This window comes from Myxine glutinosa, chromosome 10 (assembly GCF_964187855.1).
Source record: "Myxine glutinosa chromosome 10, kmMyxGlut1.1, whole genome shotgun sequence".
NCBI classification, from domain to species: Eukaryota; Metazoa; Chordata; class Myxini; order Myxiniformes; family Myxinidae; genus Myxine; species Myxine glutinosa.
Genome location: NC_136270.1, coordinates 72060516 through 72080621, shown reverse-complemented (window position 1 = coordinate 72080621; position 20106 = coordinate 72060516). Strand labels below are relative to the sequence as shown.

The following is a 20106-nucleotide window of genomic DNA, read 5'->3' as shown; positions in this document are numbered from 1 at the left end:
CTACCTCGGACAACGTTACAACGTTAAAAATCGTTACATATATTACATTTATTTACAAGGTCGACCATAAATTATATCTTAATCATACAGTAATGGATCTTTGTGAGTACACAGCACCGAGACCAGCTCAAAATGGATCTTTGTGGCTACACAGCACCGAGACCAGCTAATAGATCTTTGTGAGTACATAGCACCGAGCAAAAGGGTCTCATCTGTATTTTTTTTTTCTCAGGGCTTTCGTGCACCAATTGTGCATTGTGGAATCGTCCACCGACCACCTCCTCCATATATATTCACAATAGCTATACACAAGTTCGTACATCATAATGGAACAATCGACAAGAAACCACGCTCACCTTTTAGAATGATCTTGTCGATGTCCAATTGATCCTCATACGGGCTCACCAAGATTGTTGGAGAATGTTGAGAAGACTCAGGAGACTCCAATATACGAAACAGCTTTTACAAAGTAAAGATTTATTATAATTAATAAATCACTTGTTTCAAAATAATAAGGAACTACAATAACGAAAACGAATTGGTAATTCAAGTCGATGGTTCTTCTTCTTCAGCCGGTCCTCTGCGCAGCGCTGTTCACATGGACACTCGTTCCGTTCCATTCGACAAGGGTTCTTGGTGACAAATCTACCTGCTACCAGGAATGTCCACGTTTTATGAGCACACGAATACACAAAAGTTTTTAATCCTTTCTCCGCTAACTTTAATCCTTTCTCCGCTAATATTAATCCTTTCTCCGCTAATATTACTCGGTTCTGCACGCTCGCCTCCCCGGCGCCAGCCCGCCCCCCAGGCTTTGATAACTATCCCCCCCTGCTGGGAATTCCTCCAACCCTACATTTGCATCCCGATGTTAAACAATAGTAAGAGCCTAGGAATGTGTTCTAGCCCGGGGCCGTGACAAGGCGAACAAAGGACTCCCAGGTTTCGCTTATCTCCGTGCTCCGAGGTCCAAGTTCCTGACATTCTTTGAACCACCTGCAACTACCTGCTCACTCACCAATCCCAACCAATATGATTCATACTTCCACAATATACTGTATATATATATTGTTGCGGGTCTGAGAAAGTGTAAATATTGATTAATAAAGATTAAAGGTTTGCCCCCCATAGTTAGTCCACATGCAATACGTAGGCCACCTTAGAACTTTAGTAATGTCATAGTATATGTGAGAATAAGGCCATTTCCAATAGTGATACCTGCGTTGTGTAAAATAAATAAGCCTAGGTCCCATTCATTTTGCGGCCCACCCTCCAAATCTACCTCGTTGGGCAGCATCCAGTCCGCGCCCCATTTTGGCTATTGCCCCTCGCATTGGAATGCTCAAACCAGCCAAATGCCACGAGGTAGGCCTGCAAAAGGGGGAGGAGTGCGAGGTCTGGGCGTGGCCACATCAGGCGCACGTCAAGGGCGGAGCCGGTAAGAGCCAACAACCAACCAGGGCTCGGGTGGAATGGCGTGAGGGGCGTGGTCAGAGCGCGGCTGGCAAATTCGAGATGGTTCGCTGGGCGGTGCTATATAAATGCGCACGCAAAGCCCTTCCACAGGACTCATGAGGGAAGCCAAGCATTGGCATGATAGAGGACTCCCGTGCGAAAGGACTGGCCAGAAGGGGTACATGCGCTTTACCAAAGAGGACGATTGGGAGAGGCGCTTTGTTGGAAGGACTTGAACGAAGGACTCGCATCAGTGGCGCATTGTTGAGGAATTCGGCGGGAGAGGCGCTTCGCCATTTGAACTGTTGGAGCGCATATAGCGCCGGTTCGTTTATTACATACGCGGCTGAGCCGCGAAGTAACTGCCAGTCTAGCGTACCTTTCCCACGATAATTGTCCAATCCGTGCAAACGACATGCGGGGAACGCCTGCCGTCCTTCCATCTTCTTCACGGCGAGACGGGGACCCGGAGAACGAGCTGTGGACATCATCCCTGGACCATCGACCCCAACCTTCTATATCCCCGTGTGAGTGTGTCTGTGTGTGCGGACCCGTTTGTCCAGGGGATAAGTTAAGACTGTTCTTAAGGCTGCACTGTGTTTCTTCTTCTTCACATCATTGTACAAAGTGTTAATAAACCAATCTGTTCTTCCTTTCTTCTTAATCCGACCGTATTAGTGATTTCTTCCATTGGGTAAGCGTGGCACGATTACAACCGCTCAGATCGGGTTTAGTACCTGTTAACGGCCCGGATCACGGCTCGCTATCACTCGGCATTTCCACCTAAAACCGTGGTTCGGGCGGGGTTATTTCCTTGCTTCCTGGGAGGCGCTGGTAATTAGGTAATAGGCATAATTCGGCCTACCACCCTATTCAGCGCTGACCGGAAGGAACGTAATAGCCCCGGATCATGTCGGCTAGATAAAAGACAAGGGGATTGATCCCCCCTTGGTAAGGGAAAGGCCGACGTTTGTGATCCGCAACATTTAGTGTCAGGGAAGTGAGATTGGATCCGAAATGTGCCTAACGCACTCCAAATTGCGAGCAGCCGAAATTATATTAACATCCAAAGTAACATCGTGCCATGGATAACCAAGACGGTCGGATGCCGGTGGGGTTAAATGAGGAGGTAGAGGAGGAAGTAGAAATAACCTAGGACCCCCGGGAAGAATGGGAAGAGGAGGAGAGAATTAATGAGGGTGCAGCAGTAGGGCTGGCAGGCGAAGGAAATGGCGGCGCCTCGCACATGGCATCGAGGGCCGCGCCCGCTGCGCAAGTAGGGGTGATAGACTTTCAAGCCTATATGGCACAATTCATGGCGCAAATACAGGCAACCATAGAACTGGAGGGGAACAGAGCCACGCGGGAAAGGAAAGAAATGAAAGACGGGTTAAATAATTTGGAAAACCAAATGGGGGGCCAAATGAAGGAAATGGGGGGCCAATTGAAGGACATGGGTGGCCAAATGTAAGAAATGAAAGAGGGGTTAGTAGGGTTGGAAAACAGGATGGCCACCCAAGAGAATCAAATAGAAGGAGTGAAGGACGGGTTAACAGTGTTGGAAAACAAAATGAGGGGCCAATTGAGGGAAATGGGGAACAAATCTGCCCGGGAAATAAAACAGATGGGGGATCAATTGGAGGAGGTAAAAAACAGGCTGGAAAGTAAAATGGACGCCCAAAAGAACGAATTGGAACAAATGAGGGTGGCATCTAAGAGGGAAATAGAAGAAATGGGGGAGGACATAAAGCGGGGGTTGAGCGATGAGGTCGCGGGGGTACGCGATGAGGTAAAGCAGTGCGAGGAGCGCGTGGAGAAAGAGGTGAGGAAGAGTATGGCTAGGTTACAAGGGGGTATAGAGGAGTTGACGCGGGAAGTAGAGAAGCTGACGGTGGGACAGAAAGGGTTAGGGGAGCAAGTGGGTAAGAACACGAATGTGATAGGGGGGCTGAAATCAACACAAAGGTAAATTAAGAGGGAACTTATGGCGACGAAGAAGGAGTGCCAGATGGTACACGAGGGGCTAACAAAGAGGTTGGGTGAGGTAGTAGAGACGTTGGGGGCGTGGGGACGAGAAGTCAGGACCCATATAGAGACAACCAAGGTGGCCTTAGAAGAAGAAATTGTGGGGGTGCACCGGGAAATAGAAGTGGTGAAACAAAAGTTAGAAGAGGTAGAAGAAGAAGTGAGTGAAATTAAAAAGAGACGAAGGGAGTCTGAGCTCAATTAGGAGTGTCATAGTAAAGGGGTTGAATACGTATTGACTCAAGATATTTCAGCTTTTCATGTTTAATTATTTGCAAAATTTTCTAAAAATAAAATTCCACTAACATTATGGGGTAATATGTGGAGATCAGTGACAAAAACAAATCTCAATTTATTCCATCTTAAATTCAGGCTGTAACACAACAAAATGTAAAAATTCAAGGGGTGTGATTACCTTTTGAAGGTACTGTATACAGAAATACGAAGAAATAACTCGGTTTATTCTATGTATATGGGCTTCGTTTTGGAATTAAAATGTCTCAGTTCATTAGGTATTTGAAATTAAAATGTCTCAGTTCCATTTACACGCAGGTTCTTAAAGCCGTAGTCGTGGTACAAATCTTGAAGCTTTAGTACTGAAGCACGATATAAGACCGGGTGTGTTTCCATTGTGACAGGCGGGCGATTGTATAATAGTTTTCTCTGGTGTAGCAGCCCATTGCAATCAATGTGTAGTGCAATTCACCTTTTGGGTAGACTTTGTGTCACAACTCTTTTTCTACAGCTCTGGTACATTCAATATCATGTGATATGGAACTGAAATGATTACACTGTGGCGGACACAATGCCAGTGGACAATAATTCCGTGCACCAGTGGGTGGCGCGAGCGTCCGGGCGTGGAACTGAGATACATGCCCCGCCTTTCGGCTGACCGGCCATGCCCGGGGGCAAGGCGTGGTCTCGGGACATATATGCGGGCTCGAAGGTCGAGCCCGCCCAGTGCTGATGTGCGAGCTTATAATAAAGTGCTTTCGTTTGTACAACACGTTGTGGCCTACCTTTTTGGCAAACGAGTTGTGTGTGCACAGCACCACACTGGTGACCCCGACTGGTTCAGCCATAGCTGACCCCTGAACGCGCCATGGCTACCAACGTGGTCGCCGTTAATCTCCCGGAGTTCTGGGAAGCACAAGCCGACGTTTGGTTTGTGCAGGCCGAAGCCCAATTCCAGCTCCGGGGCATCACGGCGGACGACACTATGTACTACCACGTGGTCGCCGCCCTCGGGCCTGGCACTGCCGCCCGCGTCGTGTCCATCCTTCGGCGCCCGCCGGGCGCCCTCAAGTACGTGGCACTCAAACGTCTTCTCCTCGCCACGTTCGGGCTCACAGAGGCCGAACGCGCCGACCGCCTCCTGGACCTTCCCGCCCTCGGCGACACACGACTGTCCGTTCGGATGGATTTTATGTTGTCCCTTCTTGGAGACCAGCGCCCGGATTTCCTGTTCCAAGCGCTTTTCCTCCGCCAGCTACTTGTGCAGGTGCGCCTCGCGCTGGCCGGTTCGAACTTAACGGAACCCTGCGCCCTGACCGGAGAGGCGGACAAATTTTTTGCGGCCTGCGACACGCGGTCGGTGTACTGTGCTGCCATAGTGGATCCCGGTGCGGAGGCTACAGTGCCCCCTGCTTCCCTCGTGGCCGCTGCCACGCCCCGCCCACTACCACCGCCGCCACCACCACCGCTGCCGGCACGGCCGACGCGGCAGTCGCCGCCGCAAACCTGGTGCTACTATCATGCCAGGTTCGGCCGCAAGGCTAGAGCGTGCCGCCCGCTGTGTTCTTTCGACGGGTCGGGAAACGACCGGGCTGGCACTCACTTGCGGCCATGAGCGTCGGCCATTCCGGCAGCCTCCTGTTCATCACAGACACCTCGTCTGGTCGTGGTTTTCTGTGCGACACGGGAGCGCAGGTAAGCGTCCGACAAGCAAGCCGCGGGCCGGGGCCCCGCCTTGCTCTCTTCCAACGGAACACCCATCTGCACATTCGGGAAGCATTGCCTCTCACTGCGTTTCGGAGGGCAGCGCTTCAAATGGACTTTCGTCACCGCCAGCGTGCCAATGGTCCTGCTCGGTGCGGACTTCCTTTGTGCGAATGGTCTGTTGGTGGACGTTAAGCGTTGACGCCTCATCCAGGCCGAAACCTTCAGCCCGCTCACTTGTTCGCTGAGCGGCTCGTTGAGCAGCTCGCTGAGCAGCTCACCGAGCGGCTTACCAAGCGGCTTGCTGAGCGGTTCCGTCCCGGCGATGTTAGTCTGTACGCTTTCGGCAGCGGACGAGTTTACCCACCTCCTCGCCAGTTTCCCGGCACTCACGCGGCCCACCTTTTCAGTGGTGGCCGTCAAACACGGGGTGGAGCACCATATCCCCACCGTTGGACCACCGGTCTATGCCCGGGCGTGCCGCCTCGACCCCACGAAGCTCACCATGGCGATAGCGGAGTTCGCCACACTGGAGCGGCTGGGCATCGTACGGCGCTCCAACAGCACATGGGCCTCTCCTCTGCACATTGTGCCCAAGCCCGGCAGCGGATGGCGGCCGTGCGGTGACTACCGCCGGCTCAACGACGCCACCACCCCCGACCGCTACCCGGTCCCGCATATTCAGGACTTTTCCACCCGGTTGGCGAACACAACCATCTTCTCCAAGGTGGACCTCATCCGGGGCTACCACCAGGTCCCCGTACATCTGGACGATGTACCAAAGACGACCGTCATCACACCTTTCGGCCTCTTTGAGTTTTTGCGGATGCCCTTTGGGTTGAAAAATGCAGCCCAGGCGTTCCAGCGGCTCATGGACAGCGTCTTGCGCGACTTGTCCCTCATCTACGTCAACCTGGACGACATCCTAGTCGCGAGCGCGTCCCGGGAGGAGCACCTGCTCCACCTCCGCACGCTCTTCGAACGCTTGGGCCAGCATGGCCTGATAATCAACCCCGCGAAGTGCCGTTTTGGCATCACCGCCATCGACTTCTTGGGGCACCGCATCACCAGGCATGGGGCCATTCCTTTTCCGGCCAAGGTGGAGGTAGTCAGGAGTTTCCCGCGCCCCCGCACGATCAATGGGCTCCAGGAATTCCTGTGCATGGTAAATATTTACGACCGCTTCGTGCCCCGCGTCTCCCAGCTCCTGCACCCCCTGCACGAGGCCCTCCGGGGGAAGCCGGGCAAAGGTGACATCGCCTGGACGGAGCCGATGGCCGCGGCATTTGCGGGCGCAAAGCTGGCCTTGGCCAACGCCACCATGCTGGCGCACCCAGCTCCCGATGCACCAATCGCCCTCACCACCGACGTGTCGGACTATGCGGTGGGCACGGTGCACGAGCAGTGGGTGAGTGGTGCTTGGCAGCCGCTGGTGTTTTTTAGTCGGCAGCTCCGCCCGCACGAACGCCAGTGCAGCACCTTTGACTGCGAGCTGCTCGGGCTCCACCTGGCGGTCCGACACTTCCGCCATCTGCTCAAGAGCCGCCCGTTCATGGCTTTCATCGATCACAAGCCCCTTGTTTTCACGATGGCCAAGGTCGCCGAGCCGTGGTCGGCCCGGCAGCAACGTCACCTCTCTGCCATGTCTGAGTACACGAGGGATATCCGACACGTTGCGGGTAAGGACAATCCGGTGGCGGATTGCCTTTCCCGGTCCGTCGCACACGCGGTCCACCTTGGGATCGACTATCCCCGGATGGCGGCGGACCAGACTGCCGACCCCGATGTCCAGGCCTTGCGGACCGCCGTCACGGGCCTCCGCGTCACCGAGGTGCCGTTCGACGTCGCCGGCACTGCCCTCTTGTGCGACGTCTCCCTCGGCCGGCCTCGCCCCATCGTGCCCGCTGGCTGGCAGCGCCCGGTGTTTGACGCCATCCACGGCCTGTCCCACCCGGGCACGAAGGCCTCCCAGAAGCTTGTCGCGGCGAAGTTCGTCTGGCAAGGCCTCCGCAAGAACGTCCGCGACTGGGCCAGGACGTGTCTCGCGTGCCAGCGCGCGAAAGTCCACCGCCACACCCAAGCCCCGTTGGCCCCGTTTACGGTGCCCGAGCGTCGGTTTGACCATGTCCACGTCGACTTGGTGGGACCTCTGCCCCCCTTGCAGGGCAGGCGCTGGCGTTTTTTAGTCGGCAGCTCCGCCCGCACGAACGCCAGTACAGCACCTTCGACCGCGAGCTGCTCGGGCTCCACCTGGCGGTCCGACACTTCCGCCATCTGCTCGAGAGCTGCCCGATTCCGCGCACCACCCACCTCCTCACCATGGTGGACCGCACCCCCCATCCCCGCCGTCCCGCTACCCCCCAGCCCTGCACGCATCGCCAAAGGGCGTTTCGGCCGGGTCATCCGGCTTCCCCGCAAGCTCACCCTTCAGGTGCGCGGGAATTCTGGGGGGGGGGGGGGGCGCGTGTGGCGGACACAATGCCAGTGGACAATAATTCCGCGCACCGGTGGGTGGCGCGAGTGTCCGGACGTGGAACTGAGATACATGCCCCACCTTTCGGCCGACCGGCCACGCCCGGGGGCAAGGCGTGGCCTCGGGACATATTTGCGGGCTCGAAGGTCGAGCCCGCCCAGTGCTGATGTGCGAGCTTATAATAAAGCGCTTTCGTTTGTACAACGCGTTGTGGCCTACCTTTTTGGCAAACGAGTTGTGTGTGCACGGCACCACAACACCATCGATGTGGTATAATGTTATTCACATCCTCCGACACGTGGACAGATAGTTGCCATGGGGCGAGGGAGGGATACTGTTGGATTATTGTGAAGGGGTTTATTCGAGCAAATTTTTGTGAATGCATCAAAACTCTAAAGACATAACTACTGCAATCCCCTCCCTCCAAACCTCAACTGGGAGAACTGTATGTCGAGACTCTTAAGATTCAATACATTGTAGCGGTTACCGCTGGATGCACACAATCGCCTTGCACCGGCCAGAACACGGCCAGACGTGCCTCTCCCGGGCATGCCCGGACTCACTGTTCCCGGGCACGCCCGAACCTCCCGGGCACGCCCGGTCTCGTCTTTCCCGGGCATGCCCGCTCTCGCCTTTCCAGGGCTTGCCCAGAGCGTCCGGGCATGCCCGCTATCGCCTTTCCAGGGCTCGCCCAGAGCGTCCGGGCATGCCCGCTCTCGCCTTTCCAGTGCTCGTCCAGAGCGCCCGGGCACGCCCAGCCTCGACTTGCCAGGCCGCAGCCAAACACGCCCGGACAGGTCCAGACTCGCCTTTCCAAGGCTCGCCCTTGACACCCGGGCATGCCCGGTATAGCTTTTGCCGGGCAAACTTCCCGACATAAATGTGTATATATATATTGCTGCCCGATAAACGGGCTTTTGTCAGAATACCTGAGCTGTTTTGTTTCAATAAAGCAACTCGGACGAATTCCGTCTTTGGTCGCGTCAATTCTTTCGACTCGCGTTGGAGCACAGCTCCTTCACTGGTGACCTACCGACATGGACACGGCAGTGACTCTTAAACTGCCTACCTTCTGGGAGGCTCACGCGGCTGTTTGGTTCGCCCAGGCGGACTCTCAGTTCGCCCTGCGAGGCATCACCGCGGACGACACCCGCTTCCACCATGTTGTGGCGGCACTCGGTTCCACCACCGCGGCCCGCGCCTTGAGCCTCCTCGAGCACCCGCCGGCTGCTGACAAATACGATGCGCTGAAGACACTCCTCCTCGTCGCTTTCGCCCTCTCACCGGCGGCATGCGCACGGCGCCTGCTCGCTCTGCCCGAGCTCGGCGACACGCGCCCGTCCGAGCGCATGGACTATATGCTCTCATTGCTCGGTGAGCACTCTCCGGATTTTCTGTTCCGCGAGCTGTTCCTTCGCCAGCTGCCTCACCCGGTACGCCTCGCCCTGGCTGGCACGTTGATCACGGATTCCCGCGCCCTCGCCAGGGAAGCTGATAAGATCACCTCGGCAGGCCAGCATATTGGCGCGTTTACCTGGAGCCCACCGCCGTCCGAGGCGACGCCCATGACGCCCGAGCGCCCTGCGCGGATGGAGGCCGAACTACCGGTGCAACTGGTGGCCGCCACGCCGCACCGCCCGCTTCCGACACGACGGCCAGGGCCTCCACCTGACCGGGCGTGGTGTTATTACCACGCCAGGTTCGGACACAAGGCTCGGACGTGCCGGCCCCCGTGCACTTTCGGCAGGTCGGGAAACGGCCGAGCCGGCGTTCATTCCCAGCCATGAGCGCCGGCCACTCGGGCAACTTGCTGTTTATTCGGGACAAAGCGTCTGGGTGGCGTTTCCTGTGTGACACCGGCGCCCAACTGAGCGTCATACCCGCCTCCGAGCAGGACAGGCGGGACGCCGTTTGCGGCCCCTCTTTGGTCGCTGCTAATGGCTCGGCCATACGCACTTTCGGCCCACGCGTCATCACCCTCTGCTTCGGCAGCTAGCGTTTTCAATGGACTTTTGTTACCGCCAGCGTCCCCGTGGCTTTGCTGGGCGCCGACTTCCTCTGTGCGCACGGGCTGCTGGTCGACGTCAAACGACGTCACCTTGTCCACGCCGAGACCTTCAGCTCCCTGGCGTGCACAATGAGCAGCTCCGCGCCGACCGAACTGGCGTGCGCCCTCCCGGCAGCGAACGAGTTCGCTCGCCTGCTCGCGGAATTCCCGGCCCTCACGCGGCCGACGTTTTCGGTCGTCGCGGTGCGGCACGGGATCGAGCACCACATACCCACTACGGGCCTGCCAGTCTACGCCAGGGCCCGCCGCCTCGACCCGGCCAAGCTCGCCGTGGCGAAGGCCGAGTTCGACGCGTTGGAGCACCTCGGCATCGTGCGGCGCTCCGATAGCTCGTGGGCCTCGCCACTGCACATCGTGCCGAAGCCGGGGGGTGGATGGCGCCCGTGTGGCGACTACCGCCGTCTCAACGACACTACCACCCCCGACAGGTACCCGATCCCGCATATTCAGGACTTTTCCGCCCGTTTGGCGGGACGGGTCATCTTTTCGAAAATTGACCTGATACGGGGCTACCACCAGGTACCTGTCCGGGCGGCTGACGTCCCGAAGACGGCCGTCATCACGCCGTTCGGCCTGTTCGAATTTTTGCGGATGTCGTTTGGCCTCAAGAACGCGGCCCAGGCGTTCCAGCGCTTGATGGACGGCGTGCTGCGCGACCTGCCGTTCTTTTCGTCTATCTGGACGATATCCTCGTCGCCAGCACGTCCCGCGCCGAGCACCTCCTCCACCTCCGAACACTGTTCGGTCGCCTCAGCGAGCACGGCTTAATTGTCAACCCGGTCAAATGCCACTTCTGCGCGACGACCGTTGACCTTTTGGGCCACCGCATCACCAAGACCGGGGCCGTGCCGCTGCCGACCAAGGTCGAGGCCATCACCACGTTCCCGCGTCCCCGTTCCATCAAGGCCCTCCAAGAGTTCCTCGGCATGGTGAATTTTTATCACCGATTCGTGCCCCGCGCTGCTCAGCTCATGCGGCCCCTTTACGAGGCCCTCCGGGGCAAGCCGGCCAAGCATGACATTGTTTGGTCCGCGGCCATGGACGCGGCCTTCGCCAGCGCCAAACGGGCCCTCGCCGACGCAACGCTGCTTGGTCACCCGGTGCTCAACGCGCCCATCGCCCTCACTACGGACGCCTCCAACTACGCGGTGGGCGCCGTCCATGAGCAATGGGTGGACGGGGTTTGGCAGCCACTCGCTTTTTTCAGCCGGCAACTCCGGCCGAACGAGTTAAACTACAGCACGTTCGACCGCTAGCTGCTCGGGCTATTCCTGGCCGTTCGCCATTTCCGACACCTCCTGGAGGGCCGCCCGTTCACGGCTTTCGTCGACCACAAGCCGTTGGTCTACGCAATGGCTAAGGTCACGGAGCCGTGGTCGGCCCGCCAGCAGCGCCACCTCTCTGCCGTGTCGGAGTTCAGCACGGACATCTGGCACGTCGCCGGCAAAGACAATGCCGTGGCCGACTGTCTTTCTCGGGCCAGCGCGAACGCGGTCCACCTCGGCATGGACTTCGCGCTCATGGCGGCCGACCAGACCACCGACGCCTCGGTGCAGGCACTCCGTGCGGCGGACACGGGCCTCCGCCTGGCCGACATTCCCTTCGCGGGCACCGTCCTGCTCTGCGACGTCTCCCAGGGCCAGCCTCGCCCCATCGTGCCCGTTTCCTGGCAGCGCCGCATCTTCGCCTCCATCCACGGCCTTTCTCACCCGGGCCGGAAAGCTTCTCAGAAGCTGGTGTCGGCGCGTTTCGTCTGGCACGGCCTTCGACGAAACATCCGAGACTGGGCCAACGCCTGCACGGCCTGCCAGCGGGTCAAGGTCCACCGCCACACCCAGGCCCCGCTGGCACCTTTCGCCGTGCCTGAACGGCGTTTCGACCACGTCCACGTGGACCTGGTGGGTCCCCTGCCCCCCTCGTGGGGGTTCACCCACCTGCTCACCATGGTGGACAGGACCACCAGGTGGCCGGAGGCCGTGCCCCTCACCTCCACCACCACCGCCGACGTGGCGCAGGCGTTCATCGCCACCTGGGTCACGCGCTTCGGCGCACCAGCGGACGACTCGTCCGACCGCGGCCCACAGTTCACGTCTGAGCTTTGGGGCGCGGTCGCCCGTTCGTTGGGGGTCACGCTGCACCGCACCACGGCCTACCACCCCCAAGCCAACGGGTTGTGCGAGCGGTTTCACCGCTCCATGAAGGCCGCACTCAGGGCCGGCCTTCAGGACGACGGTTGGGCCGACCGGCTGCCGTGGGTCCTTTTGGGCCTTCGCACGGCCCCCAAGGAAGACCTCCAGGCGTCCGCGCCGAGCTCGTCTATGGCCAGCCGCTCCGCGTCCCGGGCGAATTCGTGCCCGACGCTACCAGTCCCTGGTCCGCCGCTCGCCAGCGCTCGGACCTCCAGGAGGCCGCCCGACGATTTGCCCCCGTGCCGACGTCCCGCCACGGTGGCCCCCAGTCCTACATCCCCCCGGCGCTTCACACAGCGGAGTACGTCTTTGTGCGTCATGACGCGCACCGGGGGCCACTCCGGCCGCCGTACGACGGGCCCTTCCGGGTCCTGCGACGGGGCGACAAATCTTTCATCGTCGACTTCGGCGGCCGGCCGGACCGGATTTCTGTGGACCTCCTCTAACCGGCGCACATGGACGTCGACCGACCACCATGGTTGGCCCTTACTCCGTGGCGAGGCCGCCCCCCGTCCACAGTTCCCCCCGCTCGACCACCCACCACCACGTCGGACCCCTCCCCACGACCCTCCAGGGGTCGCTTCGGCCGGGTCATCCGGACCCCCCTTAAATTGACCCTGCCGGTGCAGGTCGATTCTGGAGGGGCGTGTGTAGCGGTTACCGCTGGATGCACACAATCGCCTTGCACCGGCCAGAACACGGCCAGACGTGCCTCTCCCGGGCATGCCCGGACTCACTGTTCCCGGGCACGCCCGAACCTCCCGGGCACGCCCGGTCTCGTCTTTCCCGGGCTCGCCCAGAGCGTCCGGGCATGCCCGCTCTCGCCTTTCCAGTGCTCGTCCAGAGCGCCCGGGCACGCCCAGCCTCGACTTGCCAGGCCGCAGCCAAACACGCCCGGGCAGGTCCAGACTCGCCTTTCCAAGGCTCGCCCTTGACACCCGGGCATGCCCGGTATAGCTTTTGCCGGGCAAACTTCCCGACATAAATATGTATACGTAGTGTGTTCAAAAAGTATCCGACCTTTATTTTTCGTGCGTAAAAAAAAGAAGCTAGGGAGGCGTTGATTGGTGCACGTATGTAGGCGATCCTAATGCGCACGCGTGAATTTTCTCCCACCTGCAGAAGCTGTCATTCGACGGCAGACCGCCGATGAGTGAGGACATGTAAGCGAGCGCCGTCGGATTTTCGTTTTTGACAAAATGACGGAAAAACGTGACCAACGCTACTGCATCAAATTTTGTGTAAAGCTTGGCGATTCCCAAGTGGAAACGATCTGCAAGATTCAACACCGTTCATTCCATTATGAAGGAGGATTTGGGCTTCAGGAGAATCTCAGCGAAGTTCGTACCAAAGCTGCTAACGATTGAGCAGAAGCAACTCCGTTTGGAGATCGCACAGGACATGCTGGAGACTGTGAACAGCGATCCCAGCTTCCTCAACACAGTGATCACTGGCGATGAGTCCTGGGTTTATGGGTACGACCCAGAAACCAAGTTGCAGTCATCACAATGGAAGCATCCAACATCCCCGAGGCCAAAAAACACAAAATTTGATGCAGTAGCGTTGTTCAAGTTTTTCCGTCATTTTCTCAAAAACGAAAATCCGACGGCGCTCGCTTACATGTCCTCACTCATCGGCGGTCTGCCGTCGAATGACAGCTTCTGCAGGTGGGAAAAAATTCACGCGTGCGCATTAAGATCGCCTACATACGTGCACAAATCAACACCTCCCTAGCTTCTTCTTTTTTACGCACGAAAAATAAAAGTCGGATACTTTTTGAACACAGTAGTATATATATTGCTGCCCGATAAACGGGCTTTTGTCAGAATACCTGAGCTGTTTTGTTTCAATAAAGCAACTCGGACGAATTCCGTCTTTGGTCGCGTCAATTCTTTCGACTCGCGTTGGAGCGCAGCTCCTTCAACATTACTCCTGGCTCTGGGGGGTTGCTTGTGTACATCTCTCTTCTACGGCCAAACTTTTGATTTTCCTGTTCTATATGTTGAGACCCTTGGAAAAAATCTGGGTAACACTCCCAGATCAAGTACGTTTTTTCTGCACACCCCAATACGTGATTATGACTTGAGGCCAATTAGCCGAAATAGCAAAATTCCGTTTTCATGGAATAATTCAAGAGTAGGCAGCTTTAGATTCAGATGTAACATTTATTTATCATGTTTAGACATAACTAACACATTTTTAGCATGGTTCAATACTATAAACTGTCTTTTTTAGAAAAAAAACCCGTCATTTAGCTTTTTTTTCTCCAAAAATCACTTTCAGTTTGAAAGGCGCTCAAAATCCGATCACCTCTCATACACCCAATTATCTATCTATAATTCCAGCAATCTCTGTGTGTATGTGTGTATGTGTGTTTGTATGTGTGTATGTGTGTATACGACCGCTGTTTCTCGACAACTACCGGTCCGATATACTTGAAACTTGCCAGGTATATTGCTGGGGACCCGAGGATGTGCCTTTTCAAGGTTTGAAATTAATCGGACAAGTACTTACCGAGCTATGGCGATTTAGCCGTTCGCCGTTCGCTTTGGCGTTGCGAATGGACCAAACCATTTCATGTAAATAGAGGGGGGGGGGGGTTCTGTGGTCGTTGCGAATGGACCAAACCATTTCATGTAAATAGAGGGGGGGGGGATTGTCACTGTACTCGCAAGCCTTTCGCCGTTCGCTTTGGCGTTGCGAATGGACCAAACCATTTCATGTAAATAGAGGGGGGGGGATATAATTTTAGATATATATATAGTACGGGCATATATATAGTACGGGCATGCCCTAGTCTATCTATAATTCCATTAATCTCTGTGTGTATGTATGTGTGTATGTCTGTGTGTGTGTGTGTATACGACCGCTGTTTCTCGACAACTACCGGTCCGATATACTTGAAACTTGCCAGGTATATTGCTGGGGACCCGAGGATGTGCCTTTTCAAGGTTTGAAATTAATCGGACAAGTACTTACCGAGCTATGGCGATTTAGCCGTTCGCCGTTCGCTTTGGCGTTGCGAATGGACCAAACCATTTCATGTAAATAGAGGGGGGGGGGGGGTTCTGTGGTCGTTGCGAATGGACCAAACCATTTCATGTAAATAGAGGGGGGGATTGTCACTGTACTCGCAAGCCGTTCGCCGTTCGCTTTGGCGTTGCGAATGAACCAAACCATTTCATGTAAATAGAGGGGGGGGATATAATTTTAGATATATATATAGTACGGGCATATATATAGTACGGGCATGCCCTAGTCTATCTATAATTCCAGTAATCTCTGTGTGTATGTGTGTCTGTGTGTGTGTGTGTGTGTGTGTCTGTCTGTGTGTGTGTGTGTGTGTGTGTGTGTGTGTGTGTTTGTCTGTGACCGCTGTTTCTCGACAACTACCGGTCCGATATACTTGAAACTTGCCAGGTATATTGCTGGGGACCCGAGGATGTGCCTTTTCAAGGTTTGAAATTAATCGGACAAGTGGTTCCCAAGGTATGGTCACCGTACTCGCAAGCCGTTCGCTTTGGCTTTGCGAATGGACCAAACCATTTCATGTAAATAGAGGGGGGGGGGTTCTACCGTACTCGCAAGCCGTTCGCTTTGGCTTTGCGAATGGACCAAACCATTTCATGTAAATAGAGGGGGGGGTTCTGTGGTCGTTACTGCCACGTGGTTTCAAAGTTTTTTTTTTGCACGCACGTACGGGCAAGCACGTACGGGCAAGCACGTACGTACGGGCACGTCCTAGTCTATCTATAATTCCAGTAATCTCTGTGTGTGTGTGTGTGTGTGTGTATGTGTGTGTGTCTGTGTGTCTGTGACCGCTGTTTCTCGACAACCACGGGTCCGATATACTTGAAACTTGCCAGGTATATTGCTGGGGACCTGAGGATGTGCCTTTTCAAGGTTTCATATTAATCGGACAAGTAGTTACCGAGCTATGGCGATTTAGCCGTTCGCCGTTCGCTTTGGCTTTGCGAATGGACCAAACCATTTCATGTAAATAGAGGGGGGGGGGGGGGTTCTACCGTACTCGCAAGCCGTTCGCTTTGGCTTTGCGAATGGACCAAACCATTTCATGTAAATAGAGGGGGGGGGGGTTCTGTGGTCGTTACTGCCACGTGGTTTCAAAGTTTTTTTTTGTTGTTGTTGTTTGCACGCATGTTTTTTTGCACCCACGTACGGGCACGCTCTAGTGTAGATAAAGCAACCAAAATTTGTCAGAAGCTTCCTTATGAAGCCCTTTAATAGGGATAAACATGGGTTTCTTTGTGGCTTATCAGTCTTTCACATTTTATATTTTCAGCATATGGTCCGACCTTGCCGATTTTTACAGCCGTACAAACGTAACTAATATCCATTTTTATCTTGCCAAAACGAAGTTTTTGCAAGATGTATTAGTCAGCTTGTATGTTTGTTTGTTTGTGGTTAATCATTTTTTTTTTCACGTTTAGATCACTCTGTAGACCACAGTTATTATTGGAAACTCCTGTAACTTCGCATATCAGAGTCCTATAGAGATACCCTTCAGCACACAAAATTTTGAAGGTCAAGGTCAAAGGTCAAGGTCACTTTGTGGTCAATCATGGAGGTCGACGAAACACTAATTTTTTGAGTAACTTTGATCGGATCGTCTCCATACTTCATGGGAATCTAGTATATGGTCCGGCGCTCAGCTGATTAGTTTTTGGTGGCGATCGGCCTTGACCTTCATGGTTAGCGCTGGAGGTCGAAAATTATTGACCCCAAGGTCAAATTACGAAACCCTTATTTTTTGAGTAACTTTGATCTTATGATCTCCAAACTTGGTGGGTATATAGGGTGTGGTATGGCGCTCAGTTGATTAGTTTTTGGTGTCGATCGGCCTTGACCTTCAAGGTCATTTTGAAGGTCATTCAATTTTGACCAAAAGGTAAAATTTTCAAGTTTCAGTTACCATATCGAGTAGTACCTCAAATTGAAGCCCTTGTTGAGTGCTTTCCAAACATATAACTAGTTTGACAATGTGACGTCATTTGACGGCGTTATGACGAAAAAACTGCACTTTTCATGTATATTGTATTGCTTTAGTTCGCATTGTTTAGGTCACTCTGTAGAGCACAGTTCCCTTTGGAAACTCTTGTAAGTTCGCATATCAGAGTCTTTTAGAGATACCCTTTAGCACACAAAATTATGAAGGTCAAGGTCAAACGTCAAGGTCACTTTGCGGCCAATCATGGAGGTCAACTAAACCCTTATGTTTGGAGTATTGTTAGTCGAATCAGCTCGAAACTTTACAATATTGTAGTATATGGTCTAGTGCACAGCTGATCAGTTTTTGGTGGCGAACGGCCTTGATGTTCATGGTTAGCGCTGAGGTCGAAAATATATCGAAAATTTTCAAATATTCACCTCAGTGTTCACCTCAGTTCACCTCAGTGTGACCTGAAGCAAGTCACTCATGTTCACATTTTGGCAAGATACGGTTCACCCTGTGGGTGACATATGTTCATTTGTTTTTTTGTTTGTGGTTAATCATTTTTTTTCACGTTTAGATCACTCTGTAGACCACAGTTATTATTGGAAACTCCTGTAACTTCTGCATATCAGAGTCCTATAGAGATACCCTTCAGCACACAAAATTTTGAAGGACAAGGTCAAAGGTCAAGGTCACTTTGTGGTCAATCATGGAGGTCGACGAAACACTAATTTTTTGAGTAACTTTGATCGGATCGTCTCCAAACTTCATGGGAATCTAGTATATGGTCCGGCGCTCAGCTGATTAGTTTTTGGTGGCGATCGGCCTTGACCTTCATGGTTAGCGCTGGAGGTCGAAAATTATTGACCCCAAGGTCAAATTTTGAAATCGTAGGTACCATATCGAGTAATACCTCATATGAATGCCCTTGATGAGTGCTTCCCAGATCTGTAAACAGTTTGACGCTATGACGTCATTTGATGACGTCATGACGAAAAAACGGAATTTTCATGAAAAAATTATTTCCTCAGTTCTCATCAAAATCTTTCAATATTTCATGTGCGTTGGTCATGAAGACATACTATTCACCATACGAAATTATTAAGGTCAAGGTCAAAGGTCAAGGTTGGCAAGATACGGTTCACCCTGTGGGTGACATATGTTCATTTGTTTTTCAGGCGTGGCTGCTGACGATGGAGTCTGTTACTCTCTCAGGACCGCCCGAAGACAGTTCGTTTGATGCGACTAACTGCTTCATCTACCAGAAAAGCGCGGGGGATAAAACTGTGAGCACAACTAATGGTTGCAAAAGGATACGAGAAGCAAGTTACATCCACAATGATCAAGTTTCCAAACGGCTTAAGCTGGTTAAAGGAGATGGGTTTGTTTATCATGTGACCAATGACTGTTACAAAAAATACACCATGACTTCAGTTCTCAATAGGAAAAGGAAGAGTCTTGCTGTATGCCAAGACCTGTCCCGTTCTGAGCAGGAAGAAGATAGAAGTACTCGTTCTAAGGCCGTCCGACATCCACCGAATACAGAGACGTCCACAACAGCCTTACGTCAAGTGAAGTGTATTATCTGTGACAGTAAATCACACAAACAACAGTACACGAAATATCGCATTAGTGAATCAGGCCGTGCTTCAGCCTTTCTGGCTGCGACAAACTTCTTTCAAGATGATGTGTTCACCCGAACGTGCGACCTTCAAGATGCGCATTCTGTGTTTGGAGCAGATCTGTACTACCACAGGGACTGCATGACTAAATACTTGTATAAGTATGACTCTCGTGATAAAGCTTCCATACCAAAAGTGTCTGAGAAACAGCTTGCTTGGAATCAGGTTGTTAAAGAGTTAGAGCAAGGCCTAAAAGAAGGGAGGGGTTATGAACTTAGTGCTATCAGAGACTCTTTGAACAATATTGATGACAAATGTAACTTTCGTAATAGAGATGTAAAAGTTTTCTTGTTGAACACTTTTGGTAATGAGATTGATTTTACATATCCCAGTTCGTTCAAAAAATCAATGATGGTATTCAGTGTTCCAAAGAAAGTGTTAGCTGAGCGCATTCGTTCCCTTGATCCTGTTCAGGTATGCACTAGTGTGATTAGGAAGGCTCTAGATGAGTATGATTTTGGCCTTGACGATAGCTTTTGTGATGCGCATGATCTAAAGCATTCCTTGAGCGAGATGAATATCCCTGAACCTGTACTACGTTTTTTCAGTCATTTGTACAATTTCAATCCTGACACATATGCAAAAGCAGCCGAAGCTGTCATGACAGAAAGTGATGAACCAGTTGATGAGGATGAAGAAGCTGATGATGACTACGATACCGGTAGCAAGCCATCAGGTAACAGCCTCTCCACACAGCGTTGCAGAAAGATACAATCTGTCTTCCAAGTCATGTACTATATCCATCACTGCGGTAGAAAGAGAACTCCAATGCATATTATGAATGCGGAATCAGTTCATGGTCTTGGGCGTGGTGGCAAAATTGTAACTACAGTTCTAAACCACGGAGGACTAGCAATCAGCTACCCGGAGCTGCGTAGATACCAACATGACCTTGCCACGTTTACAGCACAGCACAACAACGATCGCGTTTCACTGCCGTCACACTTTGATCCTGGGCAATTCACCTCCGGTGCAATTGACAACTGGGACCATGAGGGGGCAAATGTATCTGAACATGACACTGTGACTGTTCTCTACCAAGACAAACCCCCGTCGTCGACCAGTAAACCAAAGATTTCTGACACGCAGGTCACACATGGTCCACAGTCATTCAGTTTAATATTAAAATGCCAGGTACTGTCCGACTTTCACAAGCCTGCACGCCGTGCTGACATCCCAGCAACTTACAAAGTGGCCGAACTGCCTTACACTTCCTCCGAAGCCGATGCAGCAAAACTGAAGGATATTTCTTGGTCCCTCGCACGCTTGAACGTCATGCATGATGAAGTGTCCATCTACCCCGAGTCACAAACAATGCCATC

At 53.5% G+C, this 20106-nt stretch overlaps 1 protein-coding gene across 1 annotated transcript in view; it reads left to right on the top strand.

The window, feature by feature from the left end:
- The window catches only part of LOC137418787 (uncharacterized), a 96343-nt gene that overhangs the window by 30325 nt on the left and 45912 nt on the right, over nt 1-20106 (top strand). Inside the window, exon 2 of the mRNA XM_068104909.2 lies at nt 18281-18388. Coding sequence (XP_067961010.2) covers nt 18296-18388 — 93 coding nt within the window. The 5' untranslated portion in view covers nt 18281-18295. The remainder of the gene's footprint in view (nt 1-18280; nt 18389-20106) is intronic.